We start from the raw sequence: 17,392 nt of genomic DNA, 5'->3' as shown, positions 1-17,392 counted from the left end.
TACTATTGATGAATATTTGGGTTATTTCCAGTTTGGGGCTACTAAAACTAGTTCTGCTATGAACATTCTTGTAAATATCTTTTGGTGAACAAATGTATGCATTTCTGTTGGGTATGTGACTAGAAGTGCTCATTGTAGGGTTTGCCTATATTCAGCTTTAATTTGCCTATAGTCAGCTTTAGTAGATACTTCCAAACAGTTTTCCAAAATGGTTGTACCAATTCATAATCTCACTAGCAGCATATGAGAGTTCCAGTTGTTCCACATCCTTGTCAACACTTGCTTTTTTCTTTTTTTTCATTTTAGCCATTTTGATGGATGTGTAGAGATTGATGGATGTGATAAAACCACATTGTGGATTTAGTTTGCATGTCCCTGTTGTTAATGAAATAGAGCACCTTTTTGTAAGTTTATGGACCATTTATATATCTTCTTTTATGAAGTGCCTGTTTAAGTCTTTTGTCCATTTTTTGGTTGGATTGTCTTATTCATCTATAAGACTTCTTTATATATTCTGGATATGGGTCCTTTATCAAATATATGTACTGCAAATATATTCTGGTCTGTGGCTTTTTTTTCACCCTCTTAATGGTGGCTTTTGATGAACAGACGTTCTTAATTTTAATGTGGTCCAATTTATCTTTTTTTATGGATAGTATTTTTTATGTCCTGCTTAAGAAATCTTTACCTACCTCAAGGTCATGAACAAATTCTTCTGTCTTATTCTAGAAGCTTTATTGTTTTGCCTTTTACATTTAGATTTAAAATCCATTGTGTGTGTGTGTGTCTGTAGGGTGTGAGGTAGGGATCAAGATTCCTTTTTTTATTATATGAGTATCCAATTATTATATCTTATTAAAGCTTTACTTTTTTTCTATATAAAGGTCTTGTGCATTCATTTGTTATGTTAGCTCCTAGATGCTTTAATTTTTTTATTGCTATTGTGATTTTACATTTTTTTCTGTTGTATTTTCTCCTTGACTATTGATGTGTAGGGGAATGATGTAATTTTTTCATAAGTTCATCTTTATTTATCTACCTGTCAAAAACTTGTGATATAATCTGCATGAAAGTGCTTTAATAAATAAAATGTACTTGATGGTTAAAAATATTTTCTTATGGGCTGGCCCCGTGGCTTAGCGATTAAGTGCGCGTGCTCCGCTCCCGGAGGCCTGGGTTCGGATCCCGGGTGCACACCGACGCACTGCTTCTCCAGCCATGCTGAGGCCACGTCCCACATACAGCAACTAGAAGGAAGTGCAGCTATGACACAACTATCTACTGGGGCTTTGGGGGAAAAAATAAATTAAAAAAAAATTAAAAAAAAAAAGTATTTTCTTAGACTAGAATAAAATTAGGGCAATAAAATCTTGCTTTTGTGTTAATATTAGATTATGATAGTTCTGGGTAACCAGAGCTAAGAGAATCTGGGTCTTATATTTTTTTAATCAAATATTATGAAAGTGGAACTCACCTGGATCTCCCAGAACAAATAATTCTGCATCTAGAGGTTTTTCAATAGGGTGTCTACACTTTTTTTCTAGACATTTTTCTAGTACTTTTGATACTGGCTATATTCAAAACAGTGTATCTATTTTCCCCTTCATTTGTAACATGTACTTTTAGAACTATTATTTTGTAACATTATTCAGAAGAGCTCTTTCAGTAAAAAACTTAGAATGTTGGACATTAACAAAAAGGAAACTGGATACAAATCTATAGCAAGTTAGCTTCTTGGGGGGAACTGTAAGCCAATTTGTTATTACTTGTAAAAACTATACAGATTTGTCTGGAAAAAGCTCCAAGAGAGTTTAGCTTATTTCTGGTTATAGTGGCGAATTTCCCATGGGTTCCATATTTTAAAATAAGATGTAAGATGTCAAGTTTCCTTTTGCTGTTGAACAGTTGTATGATATGCCTTTAATATGTTGTGTTGAACGGTAATAGTAGAACTGCCCAGGGAAGCTTGTGGGAAGGACCATTGAGGAATTATTTTATTCTCTGGTCCTGATTTAGCAGAGTTTATCAAGCTAAAGGCTGTAGATCCTTTAGTTCTTTAGGGAAAATACAATGAACAATAAAAATGTGCCACTTAAAGGAGGCAAAATTATGTACATAAACATTTGGTGATGAAACATGTCATGATTTTCTTTATTATTCTGGGATCAGAGTCAGAAATTTAATGATCATAATAAGGAAGATTTTCTTTCGTCTCAGCTGTGTGTATCACATTTTATTGAGTGGCTAATTTTTTTAAATAAAAAATTGGTTTTTTGAGGGCTATATACCCTTTTTTATGTGTGTGTGTGAGGAAGATCAGCTCTGAGCTAACATCCATGCCAATCCTCCTGTTTTTTTTTGCTGAGGAAGACCGGCCCTGAGCTAACATCTATTGCCAGTCCTCCTCCTTTTTTTTCCCTTTTTCTCCCCAAAGCCCCAGTAGATAGTTGTATGTCATAGTTGCACATCCTTGTACTTGCTGTATGTGGGACGCCACCTCAGCATGGCTGGACAAGCGGTGCATTGGTGCGCGCCCGGAATCCGAACCCGGGCCGCCAGTAGCGGAGCGCCTGCACTTAACCGCTAAGCCACGGGGCCAGCCCTACCCTTTTGAAAATCTGTTGAAAGCTGTGCACCTTTGCTTGCCTTAGAAAAATACATATCTACACATTAGACAATTGTGTGTGCAGTTTTCGGGAGATTCACAGACCCTCTGAAACCCACATACCTCAGAGTAAGAACTATTATTACACATTACATTGGTTCTGGGCTGCAATTCATTGTTGAAGAGTTCTCTGGCTGAAAATGATGGTACATACCTTCATTGGTGGTCAGATATTACTTCAACTCAAATGTATGTGCTCCTCTTTCTTCTACACCTATCTTTCTTACCAATGTACATTTTTATTTAAAATGCCAATGTTTATAAAGAAGTCTTAGCAAGACTGGCCCTGCGCTAACATCTGTTGCCAATCTTCCTCTTTTTCTTTTTTCTCCCCAAAGCCCCAGTATGTAGTTGTATATCATAGTTATAGAGTTGTAGCTCTTCTATGTGGGACACCACTTCAGCATGGCTTGATGAGTGATGAGTATGTCCGCACCCAAGATCCAAACCTGCGAACTCTGGGCCACCGAAGCGGAACACGTGAACTTAACCGCTACACCACTGGGCCAGCCCCAGAAGTCTTATTTCTATGTCTTATATATCTGTTGCTTTAATGTGTCCAGTTTAAATATTAAGCTTCCAGGTGCAGTGATATCTTATTTATAGAGTTCAGAACAGTGCAATGTCCAGTAAATGGTTTATGATGATATTTCATATCATATTCCTGAGTCTTCATATGATGTGTACAGCCAAAAGAACTGATAACAGAAATTAGCTGATCTAAGGGCATATAAGTTTCCCAGAAATTATTTTTCATGGATGTGACATATTTTAAATCTAGGAAAAGAGGCCAGGTATTTGTGATGTTTTGATACTGATGTTCCCATTCAACTTTACAATCCTGCCTCTTTTTTTTTTTTCTTTTTTGTGAGGAAGATCAGCCCTGAGCTAACATCCATGCCAATCTTCCTCTTTTTGCTGAGGAAGACTGGCCCTTGGCTAACATCTGTGCCCATCTTCCTCCACTTTATATGGGACGCTGCCACAGCATGGCCTGACAAGCAGTGCATCCGTGTGCACCCAGGATCCAAACCCAGGCCGCCACCAGCGGAGCGCGCGCACTTAACCGCTACGCCATGGGGCCGGCCCCCATCCTGGCTTTTAATTCAAAGCTAGCAGTCTTGCTCAGTAATGCTGCATTTACAACTCTGTATTTTCTGTTTCTGAAATAGTTATGTGTGTGGAAAGTTTAAGTAGTAGGATTATTTAAAAATAATACTCAAAAACTCCCAGTGAAAACTTTCCCTTCGGGGCCATTTTGTAACTAGTTTTTGTTAACTAAGGAACTCATTTGTTCTCTCCTCTCTTTGCTTGCTCTTAATTCATTTCTTTCTAAGCACATATTGAACATCTTTGAAACAGTTGTGTTTCAAATCAACTGTCAAAGATGAGAGTTGTGGGAGTTGGCGATACGCCTTGCCAGCTTTGAAGAAGTAAGCTGCCTTCTTATGAGAGGGCCTTTGGAGAAGCCCCCATGGCTAGGCCCTGAGAGCTGCCCTCTGCTGACAGCCAGCAAGAAAACAAGGAGCTTAATCCTACAGCCACAAGATGATAAATTCTGCCAACAACCAGAAGGAACTTGGAAGGCACTAATCAGTTCGTAGTAGAGAGGAGGGCACACCTGTTATCAGTACAGGGACTTCTCTTTTGTAGTTACAGTCCCTGGAGTTGTGGAGTCTAGCCAGAGGTTTATCAGTTTAACCCCAAAGTTTTGGCACAAGTCATTAATGCTCATTCTTATGCCCGTTCTATTCAACGTTGTACTGGAGGTACAAGACGGTGCCATCAGAACAGAAGAGGAAATAAAAGATATTCAGCTGTGAAGGAAGAAGTAAACCTTCTTTGCAGGTGACATGACCACGTTTGTAGAACATCCCAAGGAATCTACGTCTCTCCCCCGAAAAAACCAACAAAATTAGAATAAGCGAGATTAGCATTTTGCAAGGGTCAAAGTCAGTATGCAAAAATCAATAGTATTTCTATATACTAATATTAAAAATGGGAAATTAAAATTTAAAAAGCAATATCATTTGCAATAGCATTAAAATCATGAAATTATTAGAGGTAAATTTAACAATATACATGAGAAACCAGTTCAGTGAAAAGTACAAAACATCACTGAGAGAAATTAAAGAAGATGAAATCAATGGAGAGACATACCATGCTCATGGATCAAAAGACTAAAGATTATTAAAGCTCAAGTCTTCCCAAATTGACCTAAAGATTCATTGCATTCCCTTGCAAAATCCCAGCAGGATTGTGTAAAATATGACAAACTGATTTTAAAATTTGTATGGAAAGGCAAACAACTTTGAAAAAGAAAAAAACAAGTTGTAAGACTTACACTGCCTGATTTTAAGACTTAAGTATAAATTTACAGTAACGGGCAGTGTGGTATTGGTGTAAGGTGAGACATATAGAGCAATGGTATGTACAGAAGAGAAAGCACACAGTCCCCACAATTGTTTTGGTCACTTGGTTTCCACAAAGGTACCCAGATAATTCACTGGAAGAGGAAAGTCTTTTCTCAGCTTTAGTGGGCATTTTACACCAAAAACTACCTGAATCTTCTCCCTCTAGTCCAGTGTATCAGAGAAAAACCAAAATTTTATAGGTTCTTCTTACTAGAGAAGAGAAGGAAACAAAAGAAGGCTGCTGATCTTCTGCAGTCCTGATGAATTGATGTGGATACAGAGTAACAGGAGATCACAGTGTTACCTCATCCAGAAGAGCAATAATGAAGAAACCTACAGCAGAGAAAATTTGGCTCTACTAGTTAAGAAAAAGAGTCCAGAAAACCCCATAATTTCAACAAATTATTCATATTTTTATGTTTCCCAAATCTAATATATGGTTTTAAATGAAGGATAACATTTATTGTGTTTTTTTTTTTTTTTTGGTGAGGAAGATTAGCCCTGAGCTAACATCTGTTGCCAATCCTCCTCTTTTTTTGCTGAGGAAGATTGGCCCTAGGCTAACATCCATGCCCATCTTCTTCTACTTTATACATAGGACTCCTGCCACAGCATGGCTCAATAAGTGGTGCATAGGTCTGCACCCGGGATCCGAACCTGCAAACCCTGGGCCGCTGAAGCGGAGCACGTGAACTTAACCACTACACCACTGGGCCAGCCCAACATTTATTGTTCTTAATATATGCCAAGGCACTGTGCTAAGGAGCTTTACATAAGATTATCTATCTATTAATCCTCACAACAATCCTATGAGGCACAGAACTCTCATCCTCATTTTATAGACAACGAAACTGAAGCTTAGAGAATTATGTAACTTTCTCAAAGTCACATAGTAAGTTGTGAAGCCAATATTTGAACCCTGCCTGACTGCAGAATGTGTTCTCTGCTACACCTGTTACAGATAAGAGCTAAAGGACTTTAGTGGGGCACCCCAAAGTTAGCCAATGTAATTGGAGAGGACCTCATGGTAGATAAGACTTGAATAAGCCCTGAAGTATAGATATGATTTATTTAAGCAGAGGAGAGAAGAACAGAGTTAAAGAGTAAGAGCAGGGAAATAGAATAAATGATATCTTAAGATAGAAGCATGATATATTCAGGAAATTGTAAGGATATAACAAACTTGGGATTAGCGGAAGATAAATTGAAAAGGGCAGATGGTGTTCAATGCCAATTTTTAGAGTTGGTACTTTATTCTGTAGGTGTGAGAGAGCAAATGACAGTTTTGAACAGGGGATAAGATTCATAACATTGGTATTTGATAATATTTAATTTGTGGGCATTGTGTAGAATGCATTCAGGGAGAGGGTGGTTTAGGAGTTAAGGTGGTCTAGGCAAGAATGAAGAAAACCTGAATAAAATAGGGTGGGTTGCAGTGGATATGTGAAATATTTTGAAGTGGGCTTTGTTGACTAACTAAATAATGGGGAATGAAAGAAAAGAAGCCACTATTATTTGGACTTTAAGCCTTAACTAGCAATAGGGTATTGTTTGGGAAAGTGAGCCTTTGAGGAGGAAGATATAATAAAGGTTGATTTTAGTTCTGTTTAGTTTGAAACTATAATGAAAAATTCAAGAAGTGTTATTGTGTAGGGAGGTGGAGATAAGGGATTAGAGTCTAAGAGTCTGGGGATAGAGATTAAGATTTACATGTGCTCAGCATAAGCAAACTGAAACATAAGCCAGTACCAGCTCGCCAAGAGAAAAAAGCATATATACAGAGAAGAGGAGAGTGTTGCTCAGTGTCTACAGTTACGGTGTTAGAGGAGGGAGATAAGCCAGCAAAGGAGAGAAGCAGGAATCATCAAGAGTTGGAAGATATTTCCTTCTGTGTGCTCATCTTCCTCCTCTTCTCTATGTATGTCAACCTTCACTCTACCTCGCCAAGATACTTTGAGCGTATTTTCTTACCTTGTTCATACCTCATTACTGCCTCTAAAGCAGCATGTCTCTATTTCCTATGTACCGAACTCTCTTGCTATATAATTATTTTTGTATGATTTTTCAAAATTGTGACTAGTTCTAAATTGATAGTAAGATATTTTCAAGGCCCTGAGTCCCAAGCTCCATCTAATTTAAATAGCTTGTCAGGAGAATAAATCTTCTAGTGCCTCTGATTGGATTTTAAGCTACTCAACTGGAACTAGCCTCTAAAAATATAGAAATACTAACAAGTTTATATTGAAGTGTGAGTTCTGAATATTTTCTAATTGAATAACATAACAGAGTTCTTGGGGATATACAAGGGGAAGTTGGAGGAAGAATGTTCAAGAGAACTGAAGAGAGAAAACAGATGTGCTTTTAAATCACTGCTCATGAAAGATAATATTAATACAAAATATTTGTTGCATATTAGAACCATAAGGTTCAGCCTGTGCTGAAGCCAAGGCTGCTGGAATTGGTATGAAGGAGAAATTGATCTCTCTTGTGAGTACTGGATAGTCTTGCAAAATGGCTGCCATTTTTTGTGACAGACTACATGTCTAAAGTACCTGAAATCTAAGCATTTTTGTATTAGATAACACAAATAAAATCCTGATTTAAAAAAAAATGTCTGAATGTGACCTCTCAACTTTTTCAGAGGAGATGCGAAAACAAGGCTTACTTCAATGGCTTGATTCTCTTCAAATGGATAACCCCACCTCTCCAGAGCTGCAGCTCACCATGGGAGCAGTGATTGTGGAGGAAATGAGAGCAGCCATAGAGAGGAAGACTGGCTTTCAGTGTTCAGCTGGAATTTCACACAATAAGGTGAAGGCTAATAGATTTCAAAGAGAAACACAGATATTTGTAGTTAAATACAGCAATCATAGATATGAGTGGGGCATTTAAGTCATTACACATATACTTTGAAATGGGTTTCTATTTAAAATTCATGTTGAGGACCAAATAAAAGCCTAAGTAATTCTTTAATGAACCAGCCTTGGTGGTCTAGTGGTTAAGATTTGGCACTCTCACCTCCGCGGCCTGGATTCCTTTCCTGGTCAGGGAACCACACCACCCATCTGTCAGTTGTCATACTGTGGCAGCTGAGTGTTGCTGTGATGCTGAAAGCTATGCCACTAGTATTTCAAATACCAGCAGGGTCACCCATGGTGGATGGGTTCAGTGAAGAAAGACTAGGAAGAAAGACCTGGCTACCCACTTCTGAAAAAATTGGCCATGAAAGCCCTATGAATAGCAGTGGAGCATTGTCTGATACAGCCCCTGAAAGGGTGAGAGGATGGTGTAAAAAGACGGGGCAGGGTTCTGCTCTGCTGTATACAGGGCTGCTAGGAGTCAGAATTGGCACTAACAACAAAAATTCTTTAATGTGGCAATCAACATTGAACATGTACTTTCCTAAGAAGCAGGCTGAAAATTTGCAGAAAATGTTTATTTATATAGTTGCATCCCAAGTATTTCCTTAGTGATTGAACTCTCTACAGGAAGGAGGAGGCTAGTCTTTGAATTTTATGTATGAATCTATTTCTTTTCCTTTCACTTGCTGGATATTCTAGTATTATCCCATTTCTTATGTGGAGTTGCCTGAGTGTTTTATGCTTTTGCCCATTCCCACTTTTCTAATGAGAGCAATAAGAGAATGGAGTAGTAAAATTTTATTAATTTGGATCACTTTTTTCACTTAGGGAATACAGACAATTCTCAATAATCCAGGAGCAGAATAACTGGTTTTCTGATTCAAGTGCAGTGAGGGCCTGGGATCTTCATCCCCTTCAGTCTAGGCTCAATCATTGGGCAGTGGCTCATTATCCTTGGTTACTACCTTCTCCCCCTTCCTCCAATAGGAGGAAAGTTGCCAAACTACCTGGCAGAGCTTTGTGGGTTTTTTTCTGGTTGGGTGGAGGGAGGGGAAACCAAAGTCCCCATGTAGTAATTTAAACCAGACTAAATGATGCCCAGTAGAATTTCCAGAGAATCTCTCCAATGAATTTAAAGATTGATTTTATACTTTTACTACCAATTATAATTTGTGAAATGATACCACTAAAGTACCTTATTCTTTGAAAAGAGTTCTCAAGGATTTAATTTTTTTCAATTTGAAGTCTTGTTTATAGTATAAGAAGATTTTTGCTATTGGAGAATGATTTTGAGCCTAATTTCTATTGAACCAGATACTAAATTATGGTAATCTATATTAAATCTGAGACTCAAAATGGACTAACCATTAATCAAGAAGTGTAAATAAATGGTGTAGGGTAAAACAAACTTGTTTTACCATCTTAAGTTTCTTCTGCAGCTTCTCTTCATTTACCCTCTTGAAGTGGGAGAACCTCAAGGAATAGATGGGGGCAGAAAAAACTACTAAAGGAAAACCGAGAATGGAAGATGTGAAAAGAACAATGAGGATAATGATAGTGGGTCATGTTTTCCACTGAGGATGTTGTGGCACACCACGGTTTAGAGATGTCTTGAGTTTCTGGTTTTGTTTTTGTTTTTAATGTGGAAACCATTAGTTACAGCCCTTAAGCTGTGCCTGTATGTGTGTGTTCATATTCACCAACTCTGTGTGTGGGTGGCGTTGACAATAATCAGGTTTTATACTTTCCATGTTCCAGGTCCTGGCAAAACTAGGCTGTGGACTAAACAAGCCCAACCACCAGACCCTGATCCCACATGGGTCAGTCCCACAGCTCTTCAGCCAAATGCCTATTAGCAAAGTGTAAGTATTCAGGGAGCACCTTAAATTTCACTCACACACTTGTGAAGGCACTCTCTGTAGTTTCTTCTGTTCCTTATAAAGATTGGAGCCAGGGAAAATGGGTACCAGGGAGGTAGGAGGGAAATAACACAGAAAGTTTTGAAAAACACACTTAGACTTTTTTCTTAATGAACCTTCAATTCTGGATTACCTGTGGAAGACACTTAATCCTAAATTTTAAAAAATGAACTGATTTTTAGCTATAAGTTTAACTTCTCTCTAGGCTTTTTATTCAAGTCTATTACTAAATAACAAAATAAATAGGAATTTTCCTTCTTTTCTTTCTTCTAATATCACATCAAGGTGTTCAGGGCTACTGAATTGCTCCAAACCAGGCATGAGAAAAGAAGCCAAATAAAATGAATAACTAGGTTGTGCCTACCAACTGTGTGTCCTTGACAAAGGCTTATAATATTGTTGAAGGGACAAAATATAACAGTTCAAAGCAACAGTCAAAGTGCTATCACAAGACTGTACACGAGTAATTGCTGCTAAATGAATTGTATAGATAGTTACCAAACTCACAGAGGAGAAGAGTAATCTGAGAAGGATTTATGAAAAAGGCATGGGATTTTGTTTTGAGATTTGGCAAAATTTGGAGAGTCAGATGAGAATAGAAGAGCAATATTGATTAGGAGAATGTTTTGAACACAAAGGGGGAAAGTATAAGATATTTTCAGTGAACTGGGACATAAACTAGTTTAGCTGGACCATATTGAGAAAGTGATAAGTGATCTTATAGGACTGAAAAGATAAGTTGAGGACAGATTATAGGAAGCCTAAAAGGCCAAGCTGAATAATTTTGACTACATTCTTAAATATAAAAGGTTTTAGCCATGAAAGGGATTTGTTTTGGGATTGGAATTTTAATCCCTAAATGGGACAGTAGATCCTATATAATTGAAAGTTTTATATACAGTTGACTTGATAACTAATGACTTTAACCTTTTGTTTATGCTATTGTTAATCTTCTTCCCGTGTCTTAACTCCCAGAGTATCAGAATTCTCAGAATCATCTAGTCTTAAGCTAGAAAATTAATGGTCTACAGGACCAATATGTGCTCTCTCTTTTTTGTGTGTGTGAGGAAGATCAGCCCTGAGCTAACATCCATGCCAATCCTCCTCTTTTTGCTGAGGAAGACTGGCCCTGAGCTAACATCTATTGCCAATCCTCCTCCATTTTTTTTTCCCTTTTTCTCCCCAAAGCCCCAGTAGATAGTTGTATGTCATAGTTGCACATCCTTCTAGTTGCTGTACATGGGATGCCACCTCAGCATGGCCGGACAAGCGGTGCATCGGTGTGCACCCAGGATCCCAACCCAGGCCGCCAGCAGTGGAGCGCACACACTCGACCGCCAAGCCACGGGGCCGGCCCTCATTTTTTTTTTTGAACCTACTTACACGAGCAAAATACCTTATGTCTGCTGCTAACGAGATATTTATGATGTGACCTATAAATTCTTTGTCTTTTTTGTTAGCCGTAATCTTGGAGGAAAGCTAGGGGCCTCTGTCATTGGAATACTGGGGATAGAATACATGGGTGAACTGACCCAGTTCACTGAATCCCAGCTCCAGAGTCATTTTGGGGAAAAGAATGGGTAAGTGATTCCTAATACTTTTAAATCATAACCTTTATGGAGATGCTAAATTCAAATATAGACAAAAGCATCTAGTAAAATCTAGACCTATCTTTAGGTTAATGTTTGTTCTTCAAGGTAATTTCATTGGTCTTTTTGCTTTAAAATATTAGATCACTATGGCCTATCAGTCTGGAGTAGTTTTCTCATGTACCTAAATAGGTTGATGGATAGGAACTGTTACTTTGAAGCTTGGATATATACAACATTTGTGTGTACTAAGATGCTGATATTCCCTTAAAATCCTTGTATTTAGGCTTAGTAAGTACCAAAAAACTTGAGGATATGAATCAATGGCTTGCTTGGCACTTTTCCAAAAATACAGCTGATGACTTGGCTTTGGAAAGCATAACTGGTGTCCCTCTCCTTGGCAATATATTGCACTGGAATTCATGGGGAAGGGCAGGGATTCTGTCAGAGGTGAGGTATACTTAATTTTGGACAAATTCTTTCTTTTTCATGAAAGGGATAAAAGGGTAGTATAATATAGGTATTTTGTTTTGTTTTAACAACAATAATCATTTGCTTTCACCTTAAACTTTTTTGCTGGTTTTATTAGTTCTTGGCTATATGCCATGTGCCGTGGGATTGAACATGATCCAGTTAAACCCAGGCAAATACCCAAAACCATTGGCTGCTGCAAGAACTTCCCAGCAAAAACGGCTCTGACAACCCCGGAACAGGTAGGCAGGCATTCTTGACAGAATATTGCCTTTTTTAAGGGGGTTAGGGGGTAGGTTTTGGTAGCTGTGGAAGGTTTAATAAGTTAGATGGGACCTTTATGCTGTAAAGTATGAAGGGAATAGAAGTCCTTTTTTTGTGTTGAAGATTGACTAAACTTGTGATTTATTATTTTTTCCTTTTTTTCACCTAAAAAAGAAATAAAATGGAACTGATTGAAGTTCGAAATGAAATTACTCATTTTTTGGTAGGTGGAAACTTGGAAGGCCTAGGATATTGTACCTCGAGTTTATGTCTTTTCTTTTTTCTCAGAGCTGGAACATGCCTGAAGTTCACCTGATGGCATGCCAGCAGGAAAAGAAAATAAAAGTCTTGAGCTAGGGCAGGTCAGAGTACTGAAGACTTCTATGATCTGGGGATCCCTTGGTTATGGGGGAGCCTTTTTTGCACACTTCCATTTGGGCGAGAACTGAACAAATCCACCATCTAGTTCTATGATAAACCTAGAGTTTTTAAGTGAAAGATTAAAATCTCAATACTTTTTTAGGTACAATGGTGGCTTTTGCAATTAGCCCAGGAACTAGAGGAGAGACTAACCAAGGACCAAAATGATGTAAGATTTTCTTTCTTTTTTCCTGGGATGAGCTTTGGGATTTAAATACCAGTTGCTTCTTACCTTATGAAGTAGAAACAAAGATACAAAAAGACACCAGCCTAGGAAATTTTAAGAAATCGTTTATCTTTTTCCATAAAACTCAACATGATCTTTGAAAGCCTGGATCTTTGAACATAAGACCTCACTACCCCTGTCTCCCTCATTACCATTTGCCTCTACTTTTTTGTAGATTTCTTACCTAACTCCTGCTGCAACCCTGAATATACAGTGGTTCTTCATCAGAGTACTGAGCCATTAAGTAGGACAGTTAGGAAGTGGACTGTAAATTATTGGACCTAAACATAGTCCATCTGACGAAGAAGTACTGGCAGTTTTAGAGACAGAATATTACACCAAAATTTTGACATCTGATGATTAGTTTCTTTATCCTCTCCTTTTTTTCCCAAACAACTTTATTAGACATATATTTTATATACCATAAAACTGACCCTTTATGCTATACAGTTCAGTAGTTTTAGTATATTCCAGAGTTGTTCAACTATTCCAGTCAATTTAAGAACATTTTCATCACACACACAAAGAATCCTATACCCATTAGCAGTTACTCCCCCAGCCCTAGGCAACCACTAGTTTGCTTTTGCTTTGTGTCTCTATAGATTTACTATTCTGGACATTTCATATAAATGGAATAATATAATATGTGGCCTTTTGTTACTGGCTGGAAATCTTTCAGATAACATATTTTCAAGATTCACCCATATTGTAGCATGTATCAGTACTTTATTCCTTTTTATGACTAATATTCTGTTGTATGGATACACCACATATTGTTGATCCATTCATCAGTGAATGGATATTTGAGTTGTTTCCACTTTTCGGCTGTTATGAATAATGTTGCTATGAACATTCATGTTCAAATTTTTGTGTAGACATATGTTTTCATTTCTCTTGGGTATATACCTAAGAGTAGAATTGCTGGGTTACATGGTAACTCTAAGTTTAGCATTTTGAGGAACTGCCAGACTATTGCTGCACTATTTTACATTCTAAGAAATATAAGCGAGTTCTAACTTCTCTATATCTTTGTTATTTCTTTTTTTATTTTAGCCATACTAGTGGGTGTGAAGTGGTATCTCACTGTGGTTTTCAGGTGCTTATTGGCCATTTTCTTACCTTCTTTGGAGAAATGTCTGTCGAGATCCTTTGCCCATTTTTGAAATGGGTTATTGTTTCTTTATTATTGAGTTTTAAGAGTTCTTTATATATTCTGAGTATAAGTCCTTTGTCAGATATATAATTTGCAAATATTTCCTCCCATTCTGTGGGTTTTCTTTTCACTTTCCTGATGGTATTGTTTGATGTGTTTGCTGTGTCCTCTCCTGTTGAAACATCTGGGAATCCTACAAGTCAACTGTACCCTATCATGAATCATCCAAAACCACCGGTTTGTCCCTTTTTAGCTGAATTGGTGGTGAATGTTCTTTGGTAGACAACATAAAGAGGGATATGATCCCAGTTGTGTTATGGGCCTACTGACTTTGTCCACTAGGTGTCACTCCGTTCTCCTCTCTCTATAATAAGCCCCTGGGCTTTTCTTCCCACTTTGTATCCATAGGGATCCTGAAAATGAATCAATCTTTAAGCTGCCAAAAAGAATTGTGACATAGAAGATCCAGTCACTTCACTGTTTAAAATATTCTGGTGGCTTCCCTTCACACTAAGTCATGTGTGGATTTCTTTTCTCTTATTCTATAACCAATATGATTTGGTGTCTGGCTACTTCTCTGACCTCATCTCCTATCCTCTCCCCTTACTCACTCTGCTCCAGCCTCCACTCCACTGGCCTCCTTCCCTTTTATTTAACACACCAAGTAAGCTCCCACCTTTGCACTTTGTACTTGCTGTTCCTTAAGTCTGGAGAATCTTTGCTCATATATTCTTAAAATTTGTTCCTTCACTTTATTCAGGTCTCTGCTCAAATTTCACCTTCTCCAAGAGGCCTTCCTCAATTACCCAATCACATCAGCAGCCTCCATCACTCTCTGCCTTACTCTACTTCTTTCCATAGCAGTTTGTAGTCATTTCTATTACATGCCTACTTGTTTATTATCTGTAGACCCTACTACAAGGTAAGATCCATGAGGGCCTGGACTTTATTTTGTTCTCTCCTATATCTCCAGACAGTGTCTGATACATAGTAGGCATTTACTTATAGTTGAATGGTTTTAGTTAACAAGGACTCATTTGTAATTGCCAATTTGTATTCTCTCAAGATATACAAATCTATATGAATTGTACCTACAAAATGTACAAAAATACAAAATATATTTTTACCCAAAAAAATAGTTGCTGCTCTTGGCTTGTTTGCCTTAAGCGTATTTCTTCTCACTAGCATCTTTTGATTTAGAGGGGATCCCTATGTAGACTTTTCAGCTTTTTATATTTTAGCCTCTTGACCTTTATTTCTTAGTTTTCTTTACATCAATAGTATTTAGATGCTTACACTTCACTGAAAAGTGAATCGACGATCTTGTTCTCTGGAGGCAGGCTCACTACACTGTATCGTCTATAGATGGGCTGTAAGAAGGAGGTGTTAGTAGAAACTTTTGCTCTTATTAAGCATAAGAGCATCAGGATAGATTAAAGTATAGATCCACTACTTAATCTTGACATTCTAGCTTGGAACTTCCTTTCAGACAATTACTTACATGAACCCTTCCTTCAGTCACAAAATAGAATATAGTACTGTAGGTATTTGTTATAATCATCCTGCATGGACACTAGAAAAAACATTCAGGAGTCCATTTTCATTTATTCTGTCCTGTTCCCATCACCTGTCAAAATATCCTAGATATTCTAATATTCTATCATCCAAATTATTATGTCTTCTCCAATTACTTCTTATACCTGGAAATAGCACAAAATTTTTTTTAAATTTTAAATTAAACTTGAGTATTTCCAAACCATTCTGTCACCCTGATTCGTTTAATTTCCTCTTATGCAGTTCAGTATATAGAATCCAGATGCTCATGGTAACTTTAGTTCTAGTCTCAATCCTTTTATACCCACAGAATGACAGGGTGGCCACCCAGCTGGTTGTCAGCCTTCGTGTACAAGGAGATAGACGTTACAGCAGCCTGCGCCGCTGCTGTGCCCTTACCCACTATGATGCTCACAAGATGAGCCATGACGCATTTGCTGTCATCAGGAACTGTAATACTTCAGGAATCCAAACTGAATGGTGAGTTTCTTTCTAGCTTGTCTTCTCAGATGAGATTTATACTCTGTTCTTGATCTAAAACAAGTGGGCATATAAACTTTCCAGCTGAGTAGGTTCTTTGTGACTCTGGCTAGCAGGAACTATTACAGAGGGGAATGGTCATGCACTAAGGGGAAAGAACATAGTAGAAACACTAGAAACAAGGCAGCTCAGCTGCAGTTTTGTTTTTTTTTTTTTGTGAGGAAGATCAGCCCTGAGCTAACATCCATGCCAATCCTCCTCTTTTTGCTGAGGAAGACTGGCCCTGGGCTAACATCTGTGCCCATCTTCCTCTACTTTATATGGGATGCCGCCAGAGCACGGCCTGACAAGCGGTGCGTCGGTGCACGCCCGGGATCCGAACCCGGGCTGCCAGCAGCGGAGCGCACGCACTTAACTGCTACGCCACGGGGCCGGCCTCGCAGCTGCAACTTCTTTGGCTGCATTTGGTGCATTCCAGTTCCCACTGGTAGGTTTGAGAGGCAGGGTGAACCAATACTATCCCTGCCTGTATCCATTTGCCATAGTTAGGGGAATGACCAACTGCACTTGGAAGTACAGAACTCATTTCAAGAATACACATAGGAACTTCTCTGTCAACTACTTGATTGTTCTATCTTAAAAGCATCTTCCTTGATAATGAAAGTACCTACATTCACTGATAATCTCTATCTAACATCCCAACTCAGTTGCAAGCTCCACTGGTATAACACCAAATGTCATATTAATAAACTTCACTTCAGGTGGTCATGAAAAATAACCAAATATATGATTGGAGTGTGTTCACTTACTGTCCAGATATTAAGGATTTTCAGTATTGAAATCCTTTAATTTTTTACTTAACATAGCCTGTTGCACTGAAAAAAGGACTCCAAATTCACAATGGAAATATAATTATGTGAGAAAGATAAATTGGTGGTTTACTTATAGATCTATATTGAAGATTATAAAAATAAAAGTTCAGTTAACCACCTAAGTTATTGCTTATCTAAATATGTGGGCACTACTATTATATGTACAGACCTACAATATGATGGGGCCTCTAAAGTTGGAGTCTTTATTCTTTACTTAGAATAATTTATTTAACTTTTACTTCCTGGTATATTTGTTTATTTTCAAATATTGAACAGTTTTTTACTGAACCAAATGATAATTGTGATACTATGTTTATATGAAACCTTAAAAATTGACAGACTATAACAAACTCTACTCACCAAGAGGGTGAAACTTATTGACGGGGAAGCATCAAAATTATCTGATTTTATAAGACTGTCCCAAAGCATGAAACTGAGGATCGTGAGATACTGTCATAATAATTTTAAAATGGCATTTACTTTTTACCTCATCGAGGGACTAAT

The 17,392-nt window shown here is 37.8% G+C and overlaps 1 protein-coding gene across 5 annotated transcripts in view; it reads left to right on the top strand.

Moving 5' to 3' along the window:
- The window catches only part of POLH (DNA polymerase eta), a 32,505-nt gene that overhangs the window by 9,830 nt on the left and 5,283 nt on the right, over positions 1-17,392 (top strand). For all 5 annotated transcript variants that reach the window (XM_058554268.1, XM_058554264.1, XM_058554267.1 and 2 more), the window contains 6 exons: positions 7,721-7,890; positions 9,699-9,802; positions 11,320-11,439; positions 12,038-12,161; positions 12,707-12,772; positions 15,847-16,016. In XM_058554268.1, the coding sequence (XP_058410251.1) occupies positions 7,721-7,890; positions 9,699-9,802; positions 11,320-11,439; positions 12,038-12,161; positions 12,707-12,772; positions 15,847-16,016 (754 nt within the window). The remainder of the gene's footprint in view (positions 1-7,720; positions 7,891-9,698; positions 9,803-11,319; positions 11,440-12,037; positions 12,162-12,706; positions 12,773-15,846; positions 16,017-17,392) is intronic.

This window comes from Diceros bicornis, chromosome 14, assembly GCF_020826845.1.
Source record: "Diceros bicornis minor isolate mBicDic1 chromosome 14, mDicBic1.mat.cur, whole genome shotgun sequence".
Classification (NCBI taxonomy): Eukaryota; Metazoa; Chordata; class Mammalia; order Perissodactyla; family Rhinocerotidae; genus Diceros; species Diceros bicornis.
This window is presented reverse-complemented; position numbering and strand designations above follow the sequence as displayed.